The sequence below is a fragment of the Trichosurus vulpecula genome, chromosome 1, assembly GCF_011100635.1.
Source record: "Trichosurus vulpecula isolate mTriVul1 chromosome 1, mTriVul1.pri, whole genome shotgun sequence".
NCBI classification, from domain to species: Eukaryota; Metazoa; Chordata; class Mammalia; order Diprotodontia; family Phalangeridae; genus Trichosurus; species Trichosurus vulpecula.
The window spans coordinates 269035921-269062914 of NC_050573.1; the positions used below are offsets into that span (position 1 = coordinate 269035921).

General features: G+C 36.4%; 1 protein-coding gene across 1 annotated transcript in view; it reads left to right on the forward strand.

Moving 5' to 3' along the window:
- RP1 (RP1 axonemal microtubule associated) overlaps positions 1 to 26994 on the forward strand; it is a 629473-nt gene that overhangs the window by 597622 nt on the left and 4857 nt on the right. The window contains 3 exon segments of the mRNA XM_036741155.1: positions 5016 to 5307; positions 8970 to 9048; positions 23599 to 23674. Coding sequence (XP_036597050.1) covers positions 5016 to 5307; positions 8970 to 9048; positions 23599 to 23674 — 447 coding nt within the window.

Below are 26994 nucleotides of genomic sequence, written 5' to 3' on the forward strand. Positions count from 1 at the left end.
ATAAACAGATTAGGGGTTTTCCATGTGGCACTGTAGAAAAAAGACAAGAGCAGCCACACTAGAATGAGGGTAAGCAAAGGAGATCTAGGCTAGAGCCCACAAGAGAGCACTAAGGGAGCAGATCTTAAAATGCCTGAAAGGAAGAAGGATAACAAACACATGGAAAATTCAAAATTATTTTCACTTATAAAAAAGTTATCAATTCAAAAAATTAAGAATCACCAACCTTTATACCTACCTTCCACTCCCCCAAACATCATCATGAGAACAAATTACACACATATCAATCAACAATTAAAAAATAAATGCCCTAAAAACCACAACATTTTACAGTCACACAAATGATTGGAGGTTGCTGTATTCTTTGTTTCATAACTATACAGCATCAGTAGAAGAATATTGGAGTTAAGAAGAACCTTTGTTTCAAGAGAAGCTTGGGGTCATATAAAGCACTGCAAAATTTCCCAAATGCAATCTAGACTACTCTCATGTTTGTTCATAGTCAATTGTGGGCACAACTCATGGCCCATCTGTAGCTATATATGTGTGTGTGTGTGTGTGTGTGTGTGTGTATACACATACACATATATACATATATACACATATACATGTGTATACATATACACATATGTTTGTATGTATGCCTATATGTTCATGTGTCCACACATGTATACATACAGAAACACATATGCATGGGTATGTAAATATATGTACATGTTTGATTGGCTAGCCATTAAAGTTCATATCATATTCTGAGCAATAAGCATTCTTTACCCACTTGTTATTTTCACCCTATCTGATATTAGATCAAACTCTTGAATGATTATAAATGTCATTTCTGAGGTCTTGTGATTGTTCTAAGACTTGATACAATCAAGACAATGTCATCTGCAAACAAGAACATCTATGATACCATTTATAGGGGATCCCTTTATGAAAAAAAATTCAGCAGCCTCCAAAAATTAAAATTTCAGGTCCCCTAAAGAGCAAATCAGGAATAAACATGGGCATGAGTACAATTTAGCAAGTTGTCAACAACAACAAAAAAAACAACTTTAGTGGAGAAATGGTCCAAGTGGCATTATCAAAGAAATATATGCCTAAAGAAGAAGTGATTCAGTCATATAGCAAGAGTGAAGAAATAGTAATGGAGAGACCATGCTCTCCATTGTTGTCTATGCAATGTTAAGAGATATAGAAGACAGACTCAGAATAGATACTGATGGAATTTCAGTAGGTTACTTAAAGAAGGATATGGAAAAAAGCAACATAGGATAGGAATGTATGGCTGGGTCACAATCTGAACCACTGAAAGCAAGACCAACATCGCTTAGATCACAACTCTAAGCCTCAATTATTGTTGAGTTTTTTTTTCAGTCATGCCCAGCTCTTTGTTATCCCATTTGGGTTTTCTTGACAAGACACTAGTGTGGTTTTTCATTTCCTTCTCCAGTGCATTTTATAGATGAGGAAACTGAGGCAAACAGGGTTAAGTGACTTGCTGAGGTTAATTGATTTGCCTTGGAACTTATAGCTAGTACGCAGTCGGAGGCCAGATTTAAATTCATTCTTCCTGACTCCAGGCCTGACACGCTACCCACTGTGCAACCCAGCTGACCTAATTGAATCAGCACAAAGCTAGGTATCACAAGATAAATGCAAAAACAATGCATAATCCTATAGTAACGATGATGATTGGTGACAGCTAGCATCAATTTAAGGTTTTTGAGAACTTTACAAATATTATCTTAATTCATCCTCACCACAGCCTTGGAAGGTCGGTGCTATTATTATCCCTATTTAACAAGGAAACTGAGGCAGAGCAAGCTAGTAGGTGCCTGAGGCTTGGTTTGAATTTCATTCTTCCTTCCAGGTCTGGTGCTCTGTGCACAGCACCACCTGGCTGCCTATAAGAAAAATATCAAGAGTGATAAAACTCAAAATTAGCAACTTGGAGGTAAAGGCTAAATATAACAAAACAGGATGGGGACGGGGGTATTAGCAAGTAATGGGCAAATGAAGAGGTACAACAGTACAATTGCTTCAGGATGAGGGAGTACATAGGATAATAAATAATGGATGACAGAGGAAGAGCTGCTCAAATCATCCTTTGCTTTTGTTTTGAGACTTGAAAAGACAGTACAAAAATGGCTCATTGAAAATTAACACCAAAGATTGGAAAGGCAACACCTATTCACCCTTAAAGAAGTTTGTCACAGATAGATTAGATTTAGGTTCCTGAAAGAACTTGCTGATGTTATTGCTGATCTCTGAAAGGCTATGGAGTACAGGAGAGATGATACAGTACTAAAGAAGTACAAATGTGACAGTTTACAAAAATATGAAGAATGGACTCAAAAAGCAATAAGCAATTAAACTTAACTTCAATTCCTGGCAAAATTTTAGGATGTTAATCGAGTAATGTTTTTGAAGATTGAGAAAAGGAGTGGTCAAAAAAGCCAGCATGTTTTCATGAAAAACAGGAAATGCCAGACTAAACTTATTTCAATTATTGACATAGTCACAAGAAAAATAGATGAGAAGGATGCTGCAGATGTCATAAACATAGGTACAAACATTCAACGAAATTCTCCGCGCCATTTTGGTGGGCAATATAGGGATAATATAGATTAGAACACAAGATGACTAAGATTCAGAACTGGCTGATGGATGAGAATAAAAGAATAGTCACAAAAATTAAACGCCAGTTTGGAATGAGATCACTCTAGAGATTTGTCCTTGTCTGTCCCTGTACATTTTCTCATTTTTATCAATGATTTGGAAAAATGCAGAGATGGTGAAAAGCTAGGCAAGATAACTAATACAATAAATATTTATTAATCACCTGCTGTGTGTTAGGCACTATGCTAAATTCTGGGGTTACAAATAAGAAAGATACAGATAACCACTGCCCTTAAGGAATTTACAATCTAATTTACAATAAATAAAAGAAAGCTGAAAAGGGAAAAGTGGAAAGTGAGGGAAAATGATAGATGGTACTTGGGGTGGGGGCATGAATGAAGAAAATGATGGAGTTGAAACTAGCCAGCTCCATTAGTTGGTAGAAATGAAAAGGTAACTGAGATATGGAGCCCTCGATAAAGAGAAGTCATTGGCGGAGCTTTTTTTACTCTCCCCTTCAATTCAAAACAAAAATATAAAAAATAACTGAGAGTATTGATGAGTTGTGAGAAGCAAAGCTGAAACAATTCCCATGATGATGAGTTTTCCTGGAGACATGTTTATCCTGGGTGGAGCATAACGAAGATGATGATGGAGTTGAAACTAAGTAGAACAGCTGGTGGCAAATGAAGAGCTGGCTTGTTGAACAATAGAGACATGGTCTAAAAATATCCCAAGGGAAAACAAATAAACATTTATATGTTACCTATTATGTGTCAGGCATTGTGCTAAGCTCTTTACAAATATTAATTCATTTGAACCTCACAACAACCCTGTAAGGTAAGTACTGTTATTATTCCCTTTTTTATAGTTAACGAAACTGAGGGATATGGAGGTTAAGTGACTTGTTCAGGGTCACACAGCTAATATGTGTCTAAGGCTGGATTTGTACTCAGGTCTTCCTAACTGTATGGCCGGTGCTCTATCCACTGTGCCACCTAGTTGTTTCAACAAGATAGAATGTTGGACTGAATCCAATAAATTGAAACTTTATTGGGGTAAGTGTAAAATTTTAGGTTAAAAGATCAGCTTTTAAAGTATAAGATGGGAGAGGCACGGCTACACAGCAATCATCTGAAAAAGATTTGGGGATTAATGGACCACAAAGTCAATGAGAGTATGCCTCAAGAGATGCTTACTGTAAAAGGGCCAAATTTATTTATTTATTTATTCATTCTTTCATTTACTCACTTGTCTGTAGGCAATCAGGGTTAAGTGACTTGCCTATGGTCATATAGCTAGTCAGTGTCTGAGGCAGAATTTGAACTCAGGAACTTGGGTCCTCCTGACTCCAGGACAGGTGCTCTATCCACAATGCCACCAATTTATAAGATTATAATCCTGCTATTCAGAATGAATCTGGAACATTTTGTTCACTTTTTACTTTTACATTTTAAGATGTCCATGGAAGCACAATTAGAATGGTGGAGGGCTTGGCTATAATGCTATATAATATGGCATAGTACTATCTAAGAGGATCAAATGAAGGAACTCAGGATCTCAGGAGAGATGACTTAGTAGCTAGGAATGAAGGGAAGAATGGAAAGGGGAACTCAGGCCACCATGTCATGTGAAAACCAGAATAAACTTTTTCTTTTTGCTTTGCTTCTGGGTGGTACTCACAGCAATGAGGAGAAGCCACAAAGGGGAAGATTTTGGCTACATGTAAGGAAAAACTCCCTAATAGTTAGAGTCATCATAAAGTGGAATGGGTTTTCCATTTGGGGGATTGGTCATTGTGTCTCCTTTTGTTAGGAATACTTCAAGCAAAGAAAGGACTGCATTATTACTCTTTGGGCAAATTTTAGAATGGAATATTGTTGAAATAAAGGTTAGGCTAGAAGGTCTGCAAGTTCCCTTAGTCATGACCACAAGAGAACCTCTTCAGAATGGTAGGATGGGAGATGTTTCACTGAAAGGAAAAAAGGAGGGGCACAGAAAGAGCAGGTGGTAAGTGGAGAAGGTGAACTATTCCTATTCCCCAGTTTGTTTTTTTCCAGGGCTGGTTCTGAGTACTGTTTCCACCCAGTGAGAAACCCATTGAACTTTCCATGTTTCTTCTAAGTAAAAATTAAATAGGCTTTGTACCTCAGTTCTCTCTTGGAGAGTGAGATGGTGATTCTAACATAATAGAAAGTTGTGCTGTTCAGCCCTTCTGCAACATTGCAAGTGAATTCATTTCTCAAAATCCTGAACACTATCTGGTCAAGTAAACCTCAGAAAGCAAAGTTCTAGACTTTTCTTTTTGGTTAATCTATTTTATCCAGAGCTTTCAATCCTTCTCAGTTAAAGTACTCTACATAACTTGTAGCTATATTTAATTTATTTGGCAGAAAGTTTGTCATGAATGCTGATAAGCCTGAAATTCAGAAAAAAATCTCAGTCTCTTACATTATGGGCAAAAGAGGAATTGAAACAACTGCTGAAATGACTCATAATTCACGTGAAGAAAAAGGCTCCAAAGCTGATATGAATGTATATCAAATTAAAGTGTATACAGGTGATGTTAAAGGAGCAGGGACTAATGGCAAGGTGCACATCACCCTCTTCGGAAATCAAAGCACCTCTGAATCTTTTCTTCTCACTGAGTCATTGGAGCACTCAAATCCTTTTGAAATGGGAAAGGTGAGTTTTGAAAAGTTTATGTTTTGTGAAATAAGTCAGCCACACTGTTATGTAGTATCATTTTCTAGTGGAAAAGCCCTCTATAAAGTGAACATTTTATCCTGCTTCTTTTTTAACTTTTTCTCTTAGTAGAATATAAACTTCTTATGGAAACTTCCTTCTTTTCTCATTGTGTCCTCATTACCCAGAACAGTGCATCACAAATGGCAATTTTCTAAATTGATCTGTATTTAATTCAAAACATTTTCTAAATGTTGACCTCATAACTTTATGTATTCTTTTTAACTAGAACACTGTGGAAATTTGGGTCTGCCCACAACTTTCCCCGAGCTTGTCTAATACAGCCTTTAACATCTTTGAATATGTAGATTGAATCCTTATGAAACTATTTCTTTTTTTCCTAAGTCACTGACATACCTGCATAAATACTCTTCCCATTTCTTACTTTTGATTTCCTGCTATCTTTTAAAGGGCCATTTATGCACCTCAATTGACATTCTGATTCAGGGCCTTATCATGTTATTGAGATGATTCCAGTTTCCTTAAAAGCCATCTACTAAGTCATAGAGAGTCTGAAAGATGTGTCAATCAAGAAGCATCCACACCTACTAAGGAAGGAACCACAGAATCATAGATACTCCAAGTGCTGATGGATTTATATCTTCTAGTACCTAGATATAGGGTAAATTTGTGTTACCTCACATTAGGCCAGCAGTTTGTATCTTTATTCATCTTTTACAAATTCTCCTCTTTCATATAATAAACTTTTGAAGAGCGTGGATTATATATAACAGCCAGCACAGGATAACATTTGTCAAATGAAATAATGTGTGTAGAGTACTTTGCAAATTTTAAAGCATTATATAAATGCTAGCTGTCATCATCACCGTCATCATCATCATCATCATCATCATCATCATCTAAATGATATGGTGGCTTGGAGGTACAAAGACCTGAGTTCAATTCTAGCCTCATACACTTAGTAGCTGCATGACCTTGAGAAAGTCACTTAAGATCTGTCTGCCTCAGTTCTCCCAAATGTTAAATGGAGATAAAAATGGCACCTATATCCCAGGGTTGTCATGAGGACCAAATGAGATAATACTTACAAAGTGCTTAAAGCAGTACATGGCACATAGTAGGTGCTATATAAGAGGTATCTATCATAATCATTATCAAGTATATTATTGTCTTTGGTGCATATTTCGATTCTTACACAATGCTACCTTTATCTCTAGCCCTCTTAGAATGCAGTAGATGTTGCTACTGCTCCTCTCTGCTTTTCCCCAGCCCTATTACTCTACATTGTCAATCAGGAGCATCACTCTTCAGGTCCTCTCTCACCCAAAGTACTTCATTTTATTTATTTTTTAAACATTTTTTTTTTCAATTACACGTAAAACAATTTTATATATTTTTTTAAATTTGAATTCCAAATTCTCTCCTTCCCTTTCTTTCCTCCATATTCCTGAGATGGCAAGCAATTTGATTTAGGTTATACATGTGCAGTCATGCAAAGCATATCTCCATATTAATCGTATTGTGAAAAAAGCAAAAAAACAAGATGAAAAGTAAAGAAAATTTTTAAAAAATATACTTCAATCTTTATTCAGACTCCTGTTCTTTCTCTGGAGGTGGATAGCATTTTTCATCTTAAGTCCTTCAGAATTGTCTTGGATCATTGTATTGATAAGAATAGCTAAGTCATTCGCAGTTATTCATTGTATAATATAGCTGTTAATGTATACGATGTTCTCCAGGTTCTGCTCACTTCACTTAGCATCTGTTCATGTAAGTCAAACTACTTCAGCTTAAAGGAAAATACACATAAAAAGGTAATAGTCGCCATTGGTATTTAGGTCTTGCCCTGGTCACGTAGACCCCTAGATGTCTAAATCTATATCTAAACTAGACCCTCTAAATATAGATGAAGGTATATATGCTATATGTAGTGTGGTCTAAGGAAAAGAGCTTTTGACTAAGAGTAAGAGGACATAGGTTCAAACCTTGATTCTACCTTTTTCTACCGGTACAACCTTAAGCAAGTTGCTTAAACTCTGCCCTTTTCTTTGTAGTTGGTGAGATGAAATATTGGTTACTTTTCACGTAATCACCTATATTGTAGTGAAACTTGAACCTGGTGGCGTTGCACCATAACTTTTTCTATTCAAGTCAGTGATTGTCATCTGGGAGCCACATCCAATAAGAAATGAGACAGCCAGGATGGAAACAATAAAATCCTAGAAAACAGCCATCAAAGAAGCATCAAAGCAGTGTTGACTCTGATTTCTCTGTTAGGATGGGATTGCGTATGCATGTTTATAAAATGAAGAGGCTAGATATCTAGCAATAGAGCACATAGAGTTCAAGACCTGAAGTCAGGAAGCTCTGAGGTTGAATCCTGCCTGCCTCAGAGCTGGGCAAGTCATTTAATCTCTCTCAGCATTAGTTTCCTCATCTGTAAAATGGAGATGATAATAGTGCCTACCTCCAAAGGTTGTATGAATCAGATGATATTTTACACACACACACACACACACACACACACACACACACACACACACACACACACCACTTTGCAAACCTGGAGTTATGTAAATGCTAGCTATTGGTAGTAGTAGGTAGAGGTGGGGGGAGAGAAGGAAGAGCATCAAAAATCCATTCTAGCTCTCAGTTTATCAACCAACACAAACCTGCAACATAAGTTATCTGTTAATCTATAAGTGGTGACCCTAGTTACTTTGGATTCTTGGCTAAATAGCGAGCCCTAATCAACCACGACTTGAGTTGGACTCCATCCCAAAGAACTCGTTTCACTAGGCCAGCAGGTTTATAGTTGACCTGCTTAGATGTCTGCACTCTTGAAAGTATAATGACAATCCAAATCCTGGGAAGCATTTGGGGAAACAAATTGAGAAATAGTGCACAAAAGAATGAAAATCCTTTTCTAACACCCCTAAGAAAGGAAAAGGTATGTTCAGAGTTTGTCACTAATGGTACATGATAAAAACAGTCAGACAGTGAGAGGGAAGGAGGATGAGGCTAGGAACATGAGGTAACATTAAGGTGACAAGAAGAAAATAGTAAGTAGGCTGACTAGGGCTTCCCTTCGAATCATAGCCTCCTATTTGTCTTTCTGTATGGTTACAGATGTTTGGCAGAAATGTTATTAAGGGAAACTATGTTTTCTTCTCATATTTCAAAAGAATATCCTATGTTTTAGACCCCAGACATAGAAAAAAAGTTTCAAGCAGTAGGACAAAAGAATAAAAAAAATCACTATTCTATTTTTATCATATTTCTGTTTTTAGTCAGTCTGTGTATAGTAGATAACAATAATAAAAAGTGCATTTCTTTGTATGCCTGACACCTTCCATTGTATAGAGCCACCATATCTCTTATGTCCCCTATGCAAGGTTAAAAAGCATCAAGAAAAGACTGAAAAAGTACACTTTTTCCTATTTAAAGGAAGGCATATTATCAGCCTAGAACATATATTAAAGGCATTCATTAGTAACAATAATTCATCCTGTTATCCACCTGGTATTTTTCTGTTGAATGTATTTGCTGTAGACTCAAACCTGAGCAAGCCAAACATTCTTGTTTTCATGCTTTGATGTATTACATTTTAATCATCTCACCTCTTTTTCTTTTTAAAAAAGGCTGATACATTCCAAATTAAAACAAAGAACTTAGGACGCCTGGACCGAATTGAAATTACACATGTTGGAAAAGGGCTCAGTAAGTACTTGTGTTTCATTATTTTAACCATTTTGGAATCACTGCCCTACAGGTCTATGGGTGGTCTTTTTATTTGAAGATGCTCCCACTGACTGCATTGCTCTCTGAACACATGAGGATGGCTGAAAAGACCAATGTGTAGCCCAGGCCTTTCCCAGTGTGTGTGAAAGAAGACTGCCCTTTAGCTAACAGCTGTAGGTTCTCTTTGCCAAGCTCGTTGCTATTTTTGATTCTGAATCTTCCACAAAGACAAGGGGGAAAAAAGATCTCATCACTGAATGCTAGGTATAAGGCTGGTCTGTGTGTATTTCTGTTGCCCCAAATTCCACAGATATTCCACATTACATAGCATTAGCTATTAATGCAAGCTTCTACCACTTATGTTGTTTTTTTTTTTTTAGTTTATAGTATATTATCCCCCCCCAATTACATCAAGACAATGTTTAGCACTCATTTTACAAGATTTTTAGTTCTAAATTTTTTCTTCCTCCCTCCCCTCACCCTTCCTAAAATGGAAGGTAATTGATATAGGTTATACATGGGCTATCATGTAAAACATATTTCCATATTAGTCACAGTTATGAAAGAAGAAACATCAAAAAGAAAAAAAAAAACCTGACAAAAACAATGAAGTAAGTGAAGAAGGTATGCTTTGATCTGCATTCAGAGTCCATCAGTTCTTTATTTGTATGTGGATAGCATTTTCCTTCATGAGTCCTTTGTATTTGTCTTGGATCTTTGTGTTGCTGTGAAGAGCTGAATAATTCATAGTTGATCGTCACACTGTTGGTGATACTGTGCACTGGTCTCCTGGTTCTGCTCATTTCACTTTGATTCAATTTGTACACGTCTTTACAGGGTTTTTCTAAAATCTGCCTGTCCCTCATTTCTTACTGCACGATAGTATTCCATTACATTCACATGCCACAACTTGTTCAGCCATTCCCCAACTGATGGGTATCTCCTCAATTTCCAGTGTTTTGCCACACCCGAAAAAGGGCTGCTAAAATATTTTTGTACATGTAGGTCCTTTTAATTCATTTTATGATCTCTTTGGGATACAGACATAGTCGTGGAATTGCTAGATCAAAGGGTATGCACAGTTTGGTTGCCCTTTGGGTATAGTTCCAAATTGCTCTCCAGAATGCTTGGATCAGTTCACAACTGTACCAATGGTGCATGTGTCCCAATTTTCCCACATCCCCTCCAACATTTGTCATTTTCCTTTTTTGTTATATTAGCCAATCTGATGGGTGTGAGGTGGTACCTCAGAGCTGTTTTAATTTGCATGTCTCTAATCAGAAGTGATTTAGAACAATTCTTCATATGCCCATAATTAGCTTTGATTTCTTCATCTGAAAACTGCCTATTCATATCCTTTGACCATTTATCAATTGGGTAATGGCTTGTTTCCTTATAAATTTCACTTAGTTCTTTCTATGTTTTAGAAATAAGGCCTTTATCAGAGACACTGGCTGTAAAAATTGTTTCCCAGATTTCTACTTCCCTTCTAATCTTGGTTACATTGGTTTTGTTTGTGCAAAGACTTTTTAATTTAATATAATCAAAACTATCTATTTTACATTTCATAATGTTCTCTATCTTTGTTTGGTCATGAATTCTTCCCTTTTTCATAGATCTGACAGATAGACTATTCCTTGCTTTCTATTTGCTTATAGTGTCACCCTTTATGTCTAAGTCATGTACCCATTTTGACCTTATCTTGGTATATCGTGTGAAATGTTGGTCTATACCTAGTTTGTGACCTATTGTTTTCTCGTTTTCCGCAGCAGTTTTTGTCAAATAATGAATTCTTATCCCAAAGGCTGGGGTCATTGAGTTTATCAGTACTAGGTTACTCTGGTCATTTATTATTGTGTCTTATGTACCTAATCTAGCACACTGTTGCACCACTCTATTTCTTAGCTGGTACCAGATAGTTTTGATGATTACTGCTTTATAATATAGTTTGAGATCTGGCATTTTTTTCATTAATTGCCTTGATATCCTTAACCTTTTATTCTGCCAGATAAACTTCATCATTTTTTCTAGCTGTATAAAATAATTTTTGGTAGTTTGCTATGGCACTGAATAAATAAATTAACTTAGGTAGAATTGTCGTTTTTATGTTGGCTTTGCCTATCCATGAGCAACTGATATTTTTCCAGTTGTTTAGATCTGACTTGATTTGTGTGAAAAGTGATTTCAATGGTGTTCATATATTTCCTGGGTTTGTCTTGGCAAGTAAACTGCTAAGTATTTTATATCGTTTATAGTTATTTTAAATGGAATTTCTCTTTCTATCTCCTGGTGCTGGGCTTTCTTGTTTCATATAAAGAAATGCTAATGATTTATGTGGATTTATCTTATATCCTGCAACGTTGCTAAATTTGTTAATTATTTTAAGTAGTTTTTTTAGTTGATTCTCTAGGGTTCTCTAAGTGTAGTATCATGTCATTTGGAAAGAGGAATAGTTTTGTTTCCTCATTGCCTATTCTAATTCCTTTGATTTCTTTTATTGCTAAAGCTAACATCTCTAGTACTATATTGAATAATTATGTTGATAATGGGCATCCTTGCTTCCTGGTCTTACTGGGAAGACCTCTAGCTTATAACCCATTACAGACAATGGTTGCTGATGGTTTTAGATGGATACACCTTATCATTTTAAGGAATGCTCACTTTATTCCTATGTTCTCTAGTGTTTTTTTAATAGGAATGGGTGCCATATTTTGTCAAAAGCTTTTTCAGCATTTATTGAGATAATCATATGATTTCTGTTGGTTTTGTTATTGATATGGTCAATTATGTTGAAGGTTTTGCTAATATTGTATCAACCCTTCATTCCTGGTATAAATCCCACCTAGTTATAGTGTATCATCCTTGTGATATATTGCTATAATTACCTTGCTAGTATTTTGTTCAAAATTTTTGTATTAATATTCATTAGGGAAATTGGTCTATCATTTTCTTTCTATGTTTCAGTTCTTCCTGGTTTAGGTATCAACACCATATTTGTGTCATGAAAGAAGTGTGATAGGACTCTTTCTTCACCTATTTTTCCAAATACTTTATAGTATTAGAATTAATTATTCTTTAAATGTTTGGTATAATTCACTCGTGAACCCATCAGGCCCTGGGGATTTTTTCCTTAGGGCATTCATTAATGGCTTACTGAATTTCTTTTTCTAAGATGGGCTTATTTAGGCATTCTATTTCCTGATCTGTTAACCTAGGTAATTTTTATTTTCATAAGTATTCATCAATTTCACTCAGATTGTCAAATTTGTTGGCATATAGTTGGACAAAATGCTTCCTAATGATTATTTTACTTTCTTCTTCATTAGTGGTGATTTTGCCCTTTTCATTTTTGATACTGAATAATGAATATTTGTTCATTTTCATTTTGATATTTGGTTTTCTTCTTCCTTTTTTAATCAAATTAATGAATGGCTTATCTAACTTTTTTTCATAAAACCAGTTCCTAGTTTTATTAGCTGAATAGTTTTTTTTTTACTTTCAATTTTATTTATTTCACCTTTGATTTTCAGAATTTCCAATTTGGTGCTCAATTGGGGGTTTTTAATTTGTTCTTTTTCTAGTTTTTTTTTAAGTTACAAGTCCAATTAAGTGATCTGTTCTTTCTCTATTTTGTTGATGTAAGAATTTAGAGAAATAAACTTTCTCCTAAGTACTGCTTTTGCTGCATCCCATAAGTTTTGTATGTTGTCTCATTGTTATCATTCTTTCAAAGGAAATTATTTGTTATTTCTATGATTTGGTCTTTGATTCACTTATTCTTTAGGATCAAATTATTTAGTTTCCAATTAATTTTTAATCTATTTCTCCATTGCCTTTTGTCAAATGTAATTTTTATCACCTTATGATCTGAAAAGAATAAATTTAATATTTTGGCCTTTCTACAGTTGATTTTGAGGTTTTTATACCCTAATACATGGTTAATTTTTGTGTGGCATCATGTGCTGCTGAGGAAAAAAAAGTATATTCCTTTCTGTCCCTATTCAGTGTCTCCAAAGGTCTGTCATATTCTAACTTTTCTAATATTCTATTCCCCTCCTTAGTTTCTTTTATTTATTTTTTAGTTAGACTTTTTAAGTTCTGAGAGGGGGATAGCTAAGGTCCCCCACTAGTATAGTTTTGTTGTCTATTTCTTCCTGTAACTCACTTAACTTCTCCTTTAAGAATTTGGAGGCCATACCACTTGGTGCATATATGTTTAGTATAGCTATTACTTCATTGTCTGTGGTACCTTTTAGCAAGATGTAGTTTCCTTCCTTTCTCTTTTAATCAGGTTTATTTTTGCTTTTGTTTGTCAGAGATCAGGATTGCTACCTCTGCTTTTTTTTTTTTACTTCAGCTGAAGCATAATAGATTCTGCTCCAGCCCCTTATCTTTACTCTGCATGTGTCTCTCTGATTCAAGTGTATTTCTCGTAAACAACACATAAGATTCTGGTTTTGATCCACTCTGCTATTCACTTCTGTTTTACAGGAGAGGTCATCCCATTCATATTCACAGTTAGAATTAGTAGCTGTGCATTTCCCTCCAACCTATTTTTCCTCCTGTTTGTCCTCTCTCTCCTTTCACCCTTTCCCTCTTTGAATGTGTTTTGCTTCTGTCTAACACCTCTCCTCTCTTCTGTGTGCCCTCTCTTCTGTCAGTCTCCATGAACCTTTACTCAATCTCCTCCCTCCCTACTTATCAGTTGTATAAGAGATTTTTTTTATATTCAACTGATTGTTTATATTATTCCCTCTTTGAACCAATACTGATGAAAATAAGGTTCAAGTGACTCCCATTGATCAACCTCCCATCTTTCCCTCTACAGGTTTTTCACACCTCTCCATGTGAAGTAATTTACCCCATTCTACCTCTCCCTTCTTTATGCACCCATTATACTCCTCTTTCTCACTCTTTACCCATGTCCTCTATGTATATTCCTTTGAGCTATACTATTAGTGGCACAATTCTTAAGAATTACAAATATCATCTTCCCGTGTAAGGATGTAAATAGTTCAGCTCTATTGACTCTCTTATGTTTTCTTTGCCCTTTTTACCTTTTTAGGCTTCTCTTGGGTCTTGATATTGAAGATCATTTTTTTTGCCTAATTCTGGTCTTTTCCTTTTAAAAGCTTGAAATCCTCTATTTCATTGAATTACCATTTTATCCCTTGAAGTGTTATGTTTAATTTCATGAGGTAGGTGATTCGTGATTATAGTCCTAGCTCTTTGCCTTCTAGAATATCATGTTCCATGACCTCTGATCCTATAATGTTGTAGCTGCTAAATCCTGTGTAATCCTGATTGTGGCTCCCCAATATTGGAATTGTTTCTTTCTGGCCACTTGTAGCATTTTTTTCCTTGACCTTGTAGTTCTGAAATTTGGCTATAATGTTCCTTGGAGTTTTTATTTTGAGATCTCTTTCCTGAGGTGATCAGTGAATTTTTTCAATGCCTGTTTTGTCCTCTGGTTTGAGAGGCAATTTTCCTTGGTAATTTCTTGAAAGATGCTATCCGGGTCCTCCATTTAATTTGGCTTTCAGGTAGTCTGATGATTCTGACATTGTCTCTCCTGGATCTATTTCCAGGTCAATTGTTTTTTTCCAATGAGGTATTTTATATTTCTTCTATTCTTTCATTCTTTTGAATTTGTTTGATTGATTCTTCATGTCTCATTGAATCATTAGCTTTCACTTGCCCAATTCTAACTTTTAAGGAGTTGTTTTCCTCAGTTAGCTTTTGTACTTCCTTTTCACAATTTGGTGAATTATACTTTTTAAGGAGTTATCTTATTTTTCCAAGCTGTTGACTCTTTTTAATAATTCTCTTGCATCACTCTATTTTCCCAATTATTTTTCTACCTCTCATATGATTTTTAAGCTCCTTTTCAAGCTCTTCCATGAGTTCTTTCTGGGATTGATACCATTTCCTATTTTTGTTTGGGGTTTTCCTCATAGATGTTTTGACATTGTTATCCTCTTCTGAGTTTGTGTCTTGGTCTTCCCTGTCATCATAACTTTTTATGGTCAGATTCTTTTTTGTAGTTCTTGCTCATATTTTTTGGCCTTTTCCTTTCTTTGAAATTTGAGCTCTACCCCAGTGTTCAATGGGCACTGTTTCAGGCTTCTTGTGCCAGGGCTGCAGGCCCTGGCTGTTTATCTGGTGTTGTACCGATGTTACCCTAAGGCCCATAGGGGATCCCAGTGTTTGTTGCTGTGCTGAGAGGGTGTGGTGGGAGGTGGTTGGTGCTGCTGGAGGCCATAAGTGTCTGGCAGCTTGCTTGGTGGTGAGCCAGGGCACTAATGCTGGTGTCTGGCATGTGCTGGGGCAGGTGAGATGTTTCCTGCATTTCCCAGGGGCTACACTGAAAAATGTAGTAGTCTGGCAGCTGAAGGTTTCCTGTTTGTCCAGGGCTATACTAAAGCATGTGTGATTCTGGGAGCTGGAGTCTGCCAGTTCCCCTGGCTATACTAAGGCATATGGGGAGAGTCCTGGTGTTGGCGTTTGGCTGCTCTGCCACACTGGGGACAGGATCTCCTGCTGGTTTTCTGGGATGGACTTTGCTGCTGGCTTTCTGGGATACTTCCTGTCCTGTGCTCTTCTTTTACACTAGTGAGACAGACCTTTCCTGCCTATCTTTCAAGTTTCTTGGACTCAAAGATTGTTTCACCCCACCTTTTTGCTAGTCCTGCTATTTCAGGATTTGTTTTGGGGTGCTACTCTATGATTGTTTGGAGGTGAATGTGAGAGAGTTACGACAATTTACTGATTATTCCACCATCTTGACTCATGGACTCTACCATTTATTTTGATTGAATTTTTTTATATTACCTTAATTTCAATCCTTTTCCCCAACGACTGCTACATAGAGATTTATTGCCACAAATTAGTTGTGCCACCCATCTTGTAGAGAAGGTAGAGCAAGCAATGTTTTCTTGCTCAAACACTGGCTGCACTACTGGACTTTGTTGTTTTTCTTCCTGTCTTACCACTTCTCATTGGCTATGGCTCAAAAATAATAATAAGGAACCTGCATAGAAAGGTTTTGGTGCTATTTGTGGCACAATTCCAGTCATAGACAGGGCCATCTCCAGTCATCTTAATCTATGTCTTGCCACTAGACCTAGATGGCTCTGGAGTTGAGACTGGTAACTTTAGACAGCCCTACCTCGCTTAAATCCAATTTGCTTGTAAGTCAAGACATTACTTTCCTGACATCATTGGTCCTCTTTGACGACAAAGCAGAACAACAGTCTAGGAGTAGTAGTAGCTACCCTACTGGGGACCCAAGTGGCCAATTCCAGTTGGTGGGCAATGCCACTTCCTTCTTTCCTTCCTCCTTTCCTTCCTTCATCCTTCCTTTTTTCCTCCCTCCCTTCTTTTCTCCCTCCACATGGGGAATCACACACTTGTATGTAGGAGTGCATTCCAAAGGAATACAACTTTCTGGAAATAGAGTTATGGAAACCAGGCATTGATAAAGCCATTCACATTAATATGGGGTGGCTTGACCATGCCTTAAACCCAAATCACTCTGTCTCTTACTGATTGGCCAATAATAGGTCATAGCCCAAGCCTCTGTTAGTCATTGTTTGGGTATCAATAGCTCAGAGTGAGTGTAAATAGCAATTATTTCTGTTCTGGCCAGAAACACTGAGATTCTTCCTCTCCCAAATTGCATTTTTTTGAATAGGCAAATAAGGCCATCTTTTGCTTCATTTCTTACCCAACCTTAAATCACTGAATAGGTGTTGCTTCAGACAAACTGAGACCTGGGAAAGACCTTATAAAGAACATAACTTTCTGGAAATAGAGCTCTGGAAACCAGATATTGATAAAGTCATTCACATTCAGTTACTTGACTATGCCTTAAACCCAAATCACTCTGAATCTCACTGATTCACCAGTAATGGACCAAGCCTCTGTTGGTCATTGTATGGATTTTGTTGGCTCAGAGTGAGTGTACATAGCAACTGTTTCTGTTCTGGCCAGAAACCCTGAGGGTCTTCCCCTCCTGGATTGATTTTTAATTAGGTAAAAGAAGCCATTTGTTGCTTCATTTCTTAACTATCATTAATCACTGAATGAGTGCTACCTCAGACAAACTGAGACATGGGAAGCCCTTAGCTTAAAAAGGCCAAGGTCTCCCATTGCATTTGGGGCTATCTCTAGTCATCCTGATCTATGTCTTGCCCCTGGACCCACATTGCTCTGGAGGAGAGAATGAGGCTTGTGACTTTGCACAGCCCTGCCTCACTTAAATCCAATTCACTTGAAAGTTGAGACATCACCTTCCTGATGTCATTGGTCCTCTTTGAGAATGAAGGACAAACAGCAATACAGTCATGGAGGTGGTTGAATCAAAAGTGATCAACACCTTCATCTCACTGCCAGCCAACCAAAGGGTAGGATCATTATCTTGATGGAAGCCATGTGCTTTACAATCTATTCATTATCCAGCCTACTGCCAGGTAGCAGAATTCAAGGAGTGCTTTTGAGTCTATGCCAGCAAACACGTTTGGCTTTATGTGGATTGGGTGAGATACCAGAAATACTCCAACTTGTTCTTAGACATGAGGGTGTACTAATAAAATATTAAGGAAAAACCTGTACAGTAGAAGGGAAGTATAATTTTGCTGGAGAGGATATTGCCTTCATCAATACAAATCCAAACCAGTACATCTTATCACGTGCTATGTTTGCCCATGTTTCTCCATATATACTTCATAGAGGATCCAAGCCACACACAAAGACCACCCAGTGACATCTGGATCAATACCAGTTCTTCACTGTCACTCATTAATACTGGTCAACAGGTGATAATTTTATTTTTGTTTTGCTATAACCCATGAAACTAGAAAAGAATAATAAAGAAAAATATGGAAACAATGTTCCTAGAGTAAAATGGAATCATGTAACCCACAATTATAAGGGTGATTACTATTTGAAAGCCACTACATAAGCTTACAGTGTAAGATTAGTTTAGGAAAAAGTCCCATAATAATTGGCCTTTCCTCCATGCAATGCCACTACCAGACTTTTCATATAAGTACTGCAGACTACTCTATTTCTCTTCTGAGTATTTGGAAAAGATGGTTATTTGTTCCCCTACACATCTCATTCCATTCATCTACCTAGGTTTTTTGTTTTGTTTTGTTTTTTCCTTTCTCTGCATCTACTATTCTCCCTAATATGTACCCTCTGCCCACCACTGATGTTAGGAAATTCAGAATTGTTAATGCAAATATTGTTTGTAGAGTCTGAGTTCCTACTCCATTTCTTTAAGCTACTGAGAGATAAAATCCTACAGTTTTCAGAATGACCTTTGGAATTCTTTAGTATTTTCACTGAAGTTCATAAGTCAAGGAAAAGGTCTTGGAAATTATTTAGTAAGTCTTTCCAGTGATTGAAAATATCAGAGGCAGACAGACTGTCTACTGTGAGGGACTCATTTCTGAGTAAATCATCATTTTGACTTGAACTTTATCATTTTGACTTGAGCCGTCCTGGCTACTTCTTCATAGAAGGCTTTAACATGTTTGCAATGCAGCGCCAGGTAAAACATAGAAGTGCTTATATGGGGAGATGAAGGTAAGCTGGAAAATAAGAAACCAAGTAAGATCTAGTATAATAACCACGGTAACAATGATGACAAACACCAGCAACATCTAGCAAAACATGAACTGGTGGCTACAATGAAATAGTAGACAATATTATTTTTCATAAGCTGACAGATGAGAAATCCCCATACTCTAAATACAGACCTCAAAGTATTCTGCAGAATTCAATGAAAATATACTGGGACAAGATCATTGTGGCAGATTGAACCGTTGCTTATGATCACCCAGATATAACTTAGATCCATAAGAACTTAGGGATAACATTTTAGTAGCTGTCACTTTACAAAATATGTATAAACTCTAAACTACATGGGAACATGTTTTTAAAATATAGAGACCTAGCAGAGAAGATCAGAATTATTTGGGAACATGAGTGAAGTGCATGCCATTCCTGTTGTCCTTTCTGCTACTAGAATTTTACCAAGGATGTTTTTGGTGAGGCTATAGAAAATGACATTACATGCTAATAATTTTATTGAGTTATAAAAAGTGATTACATACTTCTGAAACAGTCCAGGAAGCATAAATATAAAACAATTGTTGCTGGATAACGGCTTGTCTCTTAACTCTTTCTATCAGAATTCAAATATCAAATATCAAAAAGATAAAGAACAACAATAGTGATGATGATGATAATGTCACTGATTGGCTTAGCATCCCAAGTCAGTCAATAAATATTAACTTAGCATCTACTGTGTGCCAAGAGTGTACAGGTGCTGGGAATGTGCGAAAAAGGGGGAAAAAAAGGTAAATTTTTGTCCCAGTCCTCAAAGAGCTCAAAGTTTAATTGGGGAGGGGGTGTGTATGTGTGTGTGTGTGTGTGCCTGTAATGGTTAGACCAACACTTAAGATCATTGGCAGAAGAGTAGAGGTTGAATTGGGATCCAGAGAGACTTGAAGCAGGCAGATCAGCCAGAAGCAAGCTATTGCAATAGTCCAGCAGTAAGGAGATGAGGGCCTGCACCAGCATAGTGGCAGTATCAGAAGAAAGCAGGAGGCATATGTGAGAGCTATTGCAAAGGTGAAATTGACAGTGTGATGAAACTACTTATAAGATAAAAGGAAATAAATGGGAAGACAGAAAGCTTCAAGCTTGCCTTACTCTAAATACTCAATGATGATCAATCTCGCACAAAATATAGCAAAGCAAGTGACACTCCTTCCTTTTTTCTTTCTTTCTTTTTTTTGGATGCCACAAGAAAGCAAGATACCCCAGAACAAATCATAAATACCAATACTCTACTGGCCCTGAAATACTTCAAAGAAGATGGCACTAACCACTAAAGTGGGAAAACCTTTAGGCTCACAAATGGCCCAAAGAAATGGTTTTTTATTATTGTCCAGTATTTTTCATAACAAAATTAGAAATAGATAACAAAGAGATCTTTCCAATTTTAGGCAAACATGAGGTGCTGTCAGCTTCAAGTCATGCAATAAGGTGTTGCCAACCAATGCAACTAATGCAATTAAGAGACAGAAGGCACTAACATTAAGGGCAATGGGGAAAGGTTTTCACTTTTTTTCTGGGACATGAAGGAAGCTAGTAGAAACCATAAAAAATAATTTCATACCTGAGAAGACTGAAAGAAATGAGATAAATTGAGGGACTACTAAAACCCAAAGAAGGAAAAGTTGGAAATTTTGAAGCATTAAAAATATTCATGTAATACAAATTTTAGAAATTATACATAATAATAAAACAGGTTACATAAAGCACTAATGTCTCAAATGATTTTAAAAAAGAGATTGGCATACTTAGAATGAAATTCCAAAAATTCTTTTATCTATTTTGACAGCATGAATCCAACTAATGGGCCAATTAAATGAAAACGTAGTAAGTCAAAAAAAACTAGTAAATTCTGGCAGGTACACTTATCTTTTGGGGGGTCAAAGACCCCTCTGCCAGTCTGGCAGAGTCTGGCCAGTCTGTGCACCTTTCTCAGAATAGATCATCAAAGCATAAAGTATTTTAAAGCATAAAGTAAAAAATACATAGGATTATGATGGAAATCAATTAGATTAAAATACAGTTATCATTTTTTTTAAAGTTCACAGGTCTCAAGTTAAGAACTCTTGTGTATAATTATTGTAGATGAATATTTTCCCACCTGGTATTTAACAAAAAATATAAAAACAATTCAAGGACTATTGACAACAGTCTTTGGTTATTTCCATGGTAATTACCACAGGGGGAAAGTAGACTTTTCATAGTCACTCTGAAGACACATGTTCTTCCATCTTAGCAAAAGTTATTTGAGAGAACTATTGAAGTAATATTAAACTACATTGCCTGCACTTTTGGTATTTTCAATGAGTCTACAATGGATAAGTTCACATCCTATTTTTTTAGAACTACAAAAAGCAATTATTATACTCAACTGTGCAATAGCCCATAGAACAACAACAACAAGGATAGTAACAGGATATCACCTACTCTCAGGACAATTTTTTAAAACTTTTTTAAATTAAAAAAAATATTTATTTCAACATATATAAATTTATCCCTCCCAATGAAAATAAATTAAAAACTCTTAATCATATAATATATATACATATATATATGTATATATATATATATGTGTATATATATATATATATATATATATATATATATATATATATATATATATATACACACACCCCAAAAAAACAAATTCCTACATTGGCCATACCTTTTAACATCTCCTTTTTGGCAAAAGGTGAATGGTCTATTTCACCTTTAGTCCTCTGGACTTATTGTTTGCCATTTCTTTGATTTGAGATTGAAATCTTTCAAAGTTGTTTTTTTCTACAATATTGTTGTATTTCTATGCATCATACTCAAAGTTCTACTCACTTCATTCTGCATTGGTTCATAAAGGTCTTCATAGTTTCCTCTGAACACTGTCCCTCTCATTACTCATTTTGAAACAGTAAATCCCATTACATTCACAAACCATAATTTATTTAGTCATATCTCAATAGGAAGACAGCCCCTTAGTTTCAAGTTTTTGCATAATATGAAAGTAGCTGCTATACATATTTTTATATACATAGGTCCTTATGTCTTAAACAAGCAAATTTCTTTAGAGTATAGCCTAGCAGCAGCAGTGGCAGTGGTGGTGGTGGTGGTGGTGGTGGTGGTAGTAGTAGTAGTAGCAGCAGCAGCAGCAGCAGTAGTAGTAGTAATAGTAGTATTAGTAGTAGTAGTACTAGTAGTAGTAAAGTGGGGTCAAAGAATACACACAATAATTTTCTAGGCATAGTTCCAAAATTATTTTCTGGAACTGATGGGCCAGTTTACAATTCCATCAACAGTGCCTGCACAGTCTCCCTGTTTTCTTACAGTCTTTCCAATATTTGTCATTTTCCTCTTTTGTCATCTTTGCCAATCTGATAGGCTCAAGGTGGAACCTCCAAGTCACTTTAATTTTAATTTTTCTAATTATTAGTGATTTAAATTCTTGTTCATGTGGTTGTTGAAGCTTATATTTCCTTCTTTGAAAACTTTATCTATCCAATCCCCATTGAAAAGGATGCAAAGCACAAGATGGTCAAACAATAAGCATTTACTAAGTACCTCTTGTATGTCAGGTACTGTGCTAGGTACTAGGGATATAAAACAATTACAAGAAAAATCAATTGTAAAAATTGAAGTGCTCCTACTGATAATAACAATAGAAATGGAACTGAGTATGACATAAACATGAAGAGAACTAACTAGAGACTGCACTGAAATACATGTGAAAGTTCACTGGATATACCTTTATGCATTTGGATTCTTAATCTGGGATATAAGTAAATACAAATTACATGTTGGTATGTCTTTGCATGATGATAAAAAATTATTTTCCCTTAAATTTCATGAATTTGTATTCATTAATACAAATTGAATTTCTCTTTTGTCAAGTAGACTCTCACTACAATTTATCACATAGTCTAAAGGGAAAAATACATATTTATTGAAACATGAAAATATGTTTAAAATTGCTTTTATATAAAAGAGAGAATTTCATCTCCTTTTCTTATGAAAAGTTTTAAGAATTTAACATATAAAATGTTAAAACTCAAAAGGATTCTTAAAATTAACTAGTCCCTCACTTTATAGATGAAGAAAGCAAGGCTTAGAGAAAACAAATTTTTATGTAAGCTTCTACAGCATATCAACGATGTAACCAAACCTTGAGTACAAGTGCTCAGGCCCAATGCTGTACAGTATTTCTGCAATATTATCTAAGTTTGAAATAGAGCTTTCAAGTCAACAATTCAATAAAGTTTAAATTTCCAAAATCTGAATTTGAAACAAATACCTTTTTTAATTAAAAAAGATATATAATTTTTCATGGGTTTTAAGAAACATTCTGGGTTTATAGAAATTTCTAATAAAATAGATGAATAAATGTAATATACAATCTTTGGAGTCTGATCTTTTCTTTTAGAGTGTTCTACTTAAAACTTGCTGTTGCTCTGAGAAAAACATTCTTCATTGTGGATTCTTCCGGCTTTCTTGCTTTGGTGCAGAATAAAGACCAACACACATTAGCGGCAAACTACATTCTTAAATAGAATTTCACCTTGGTAAAAAGAAACAATATCACATTTTCAGAATTTGCCCTGTATTGCTTCATATTCTGCATTTAATGTAACTCACTCTATAGAGGGTGTTTAAAATGATTTAAAATTGAATACAAACTCACCTTTTTACATTAGTTTTAAGAATTGACCCCATGATAAGAAAAATAGTTTTGAAAAGGATCTGATACTCTTTGCTTCAGGGTTACTGTGTTTGATATTGCGAATATTGACAATAGTAAATCATGAATTGTACTCTTCAGTGTCAAAGAAAACAACAGTTAAGGGGGGGCATTGTATCCATATATGTGTAATATATTAAGCTAACTTATTCATTTGGAATTTTTTTTCCCCGTAGCAAATGGTTGGTTTCTAGAAAAAGTGAAAGTCATAGATATGTCTACAAAGGAAAAGCATTGCTTCCGATGCAATCGGTATGTAAGTCCATTTGTTTGTATATGTGTTCAAGAATATCAGTTCTTATTATATATGTATTTATATCATGTATATGACATATGTAATACATATGTGTTTATGTATATTTGTATATAGCACATAGTCCTTGAGGTAGAATCCTCAAGGATTTTGTTCGTGAAGTTTATCCTTCTAAATTCAGTCAGCATTTACTATCCCCCTATATCATCAATAGCCACTTAATATCCACCAGCCTTTACAAAGTGATATTTACTGAGAAAGCACAACCACCTCAGAGAATTGGAGCCCACTATATTCCACTATTTTTAGCCTCTGGGGAGAATGGACATACTTCAAGTAATGATTGCCACTCATTTGCCCACCTAGTTCACTTCTGGGTGTGACTTGTATAGTTGAGTTGTTCCCTTTCTTGCAGGGCTCTTGTCTTGGCTATCAGGCCAGTTTGCTGCTAGGTGAGGTCAAGTATTTCTCTCCTAAAGGCTGGCTCTTCACTAGGCTTCACTTCTGAGGTTACTGGAAGACTCTTGTTTGGACTCCAGCGGCTGGAATTCTGGTGTCCTCTAACCTTCTGAAGCTCACAGAATTGCATAATCTGTTCTGTTTCTGTCTTGGATACTCATTCACCTAGGATCAAGAAAGACTATGCAGAACAGAGATTGAAACAGAGGGAGCACCCTGCATTCACGGGCTCGTGACAACTGAATAGAGTAGGAAGCTATCTCCAGCATGCCTGATGCAGCCAGAGCTACCACTCTAACCCCACCTGGAGGCTTAAAGCATTTCTTCTTCCTCACTTGATAGCAGCCTGGGAAGAAAAAGAGCTTTACACTACTTAAGCTTTTTCTTACATACTCATTTTTGCCCCAGAAGCCAGTTAAAAAGGCTTTTGTCACTGCTTAGCCAAGAAAATCAGGATTCCTGAACATGCTTTGAATCAGGGAAAGGAAGTCTCTCTACATTTCAGACTTCCTGAGGCAAACTCACTATACCTCCACATGGCCATAGGGCATTGTGGAGCACATTGCCTATATTCTTAACAACTTGGCCTTCATTAGCCAGACCCATTCATAAACACACTCACATATACATACACATATATACGTATGTATATGCACATATACAGAGATGACATACATACAGATATGTGATATAGATTATATAGACACCCATTTGCATACATGCATGCATGCATATATGGATACATTTACATATGAGTACACATGTGCCTATGGCCGAGCATGCATGGCTTGCGGTCTATATTAACACAATGGCCTCTCTATAGCCTGAGCTTTCCCAGCCCTTATCATAGCCTCAGCTACTTGAGCTTTTTATTTTAAGGTATGAATAGTCAAATGAGCAGAATCATATTATTTTAACAGGCAAAAGAGGCAGCTGTCCTGGGCCCCTGAAGAACCTACTCACTTTTTCCCCCTTTCTCCTCATTGTTGGTGCCCCTCAGAGAATGTCTTTCCTACCTTTCCCACTCAGTTGTCTCTGTTACCGCTACCAAGAGTGGATATGGTTCGACCTATTATCAAAAAGAGAGCACTGTGCCACTGAATGAGGGAGAAGGAACTTTGACTGAGGGCCTTTGTCATGTCCTCTGCTGCACAACAAGAGAAGGGTGGTACTTCTGAGAAAGGACTGCTCATTAACGGACATAAGAACTCATATAGAGTCATCTCAGGCAACCCTTTGCTCGGAGTAAAGCAGGGCCTCCGTAATCCTGGAGCATAATGGCTAATAAGCAGCGACCTCAGGGAGTCTTGAGAGTTCTCGTTAGTCCACCAAGATTTTAATGTCTTTGCCAATGATTGCCTAAGGAGGTGATAAGTGCTAACAAGCAATAACCTATTTCCTAGAAAATGGAGATGAGTAGAAAGAAACGAAAGGAAAACAAAGGAGAAAAATGTGAGTGAGGTGGAGTGAAGGTGAGAAAATGAGTGAAAATTCAAACGCTCAAGAATTTGAAGAAATGCATTTTATTTTACTTAGTTTTACTGCATTAAAATATATGATATAGTATGTAAATCACATATTGTATGTGATATAATATATATTTCAAACAGTACAGCACAGAGTAGCCTTTTACACAGTTCAGCTCAATTCAACTCTGAGCAGCATGCTAGATCCTGGGATATAAAGATACAAAGAAGCCACGCAGGGGCCACCTTCAAGGGCTTTACAGTCACTCAGTCTTCCCAAGATCCCTGTGAAAAAGGACGTTGCCCTGTTTTACACGTAGTCAATTTGAGTAAATTGACTATATTGGATGCTTTTTTATTTACACGTGAACATATTACATTTTAATAATTTGTGAAACGAATCTCTTCCCTGGGCAAGTTTAATTTAAAGACCTAGGCAGTTTAATTTAGATGCTTTTATTCATAGATAGAGCAGCAGCATGGCCTAGTGGATTGAGGGCCATCTTTAGAGTAAAGAAGACTGGGTTCAAATCCTCCACTGATACATACAGACTGCATGACCCAGGGCAAGTCATTTGACTCCTGCGTGGGCCAGGCAATTTCCTAAGGCCATAAGGTGCATAAAAGGTCTGATCTACTTTGAGAGAGGGAATTTTCTCATTGAGAATTCCAAACGAAATAATCCTCACCATCCCTCATCCCCACGCCACCCCCTGAAAAATATAAAATCTGCCATCAGAGGACACATTTAGTTAAGCATAGGGAAATTTATCACCAAAAGTTAGATAATGAATTCTTTGGCCACAGTGAGTTATGAAAAAGAAAAAAAACAGCAAATAGTTTTCAGTCCTATGTGGCCACTTACTATTCTGTAGTGGTAGAAGCAGAATCATGGGAGAAAGAGGCAGATAATTATCACACAATTTATCTTTAACAGTCAACAAGCATGTGTTAAGAGTCTGCTATGTGCCAAGAATTATGCAAAGGCAAAAATGAAACCTTGCATTGTGGTCTGGGGGGGGAGACAGTCCATACATGTCTATACAAAATATAAGCCGACAAATACAAGGTGATAGAGGAGGGAGGACCCATGCAGCCATACTGGCAGCCCAGAGGAATAAGGGCCTTATGTTGAATATGGCATTTGTGTTTTGAAGGAAAAAGGGGGCTTGAAACATAGATCAGGAGAAAGTACTGCAGAACTAGGAGACAGCAGTGCAAAACCACAGAGATAGGAAGTAGAGTGCTGAGTTTGAGGAAAAAGAAATTTATTCTGGCTGGATTGCAGTGTACGGTCAGGAGAGTAATAAATAGCAAGGTTGAAAAGGATAGGTTATGAACGGGTTTTAAACATTGACAAAGCAGTTTATATTTGATTTCCAAAGCAATAGGGA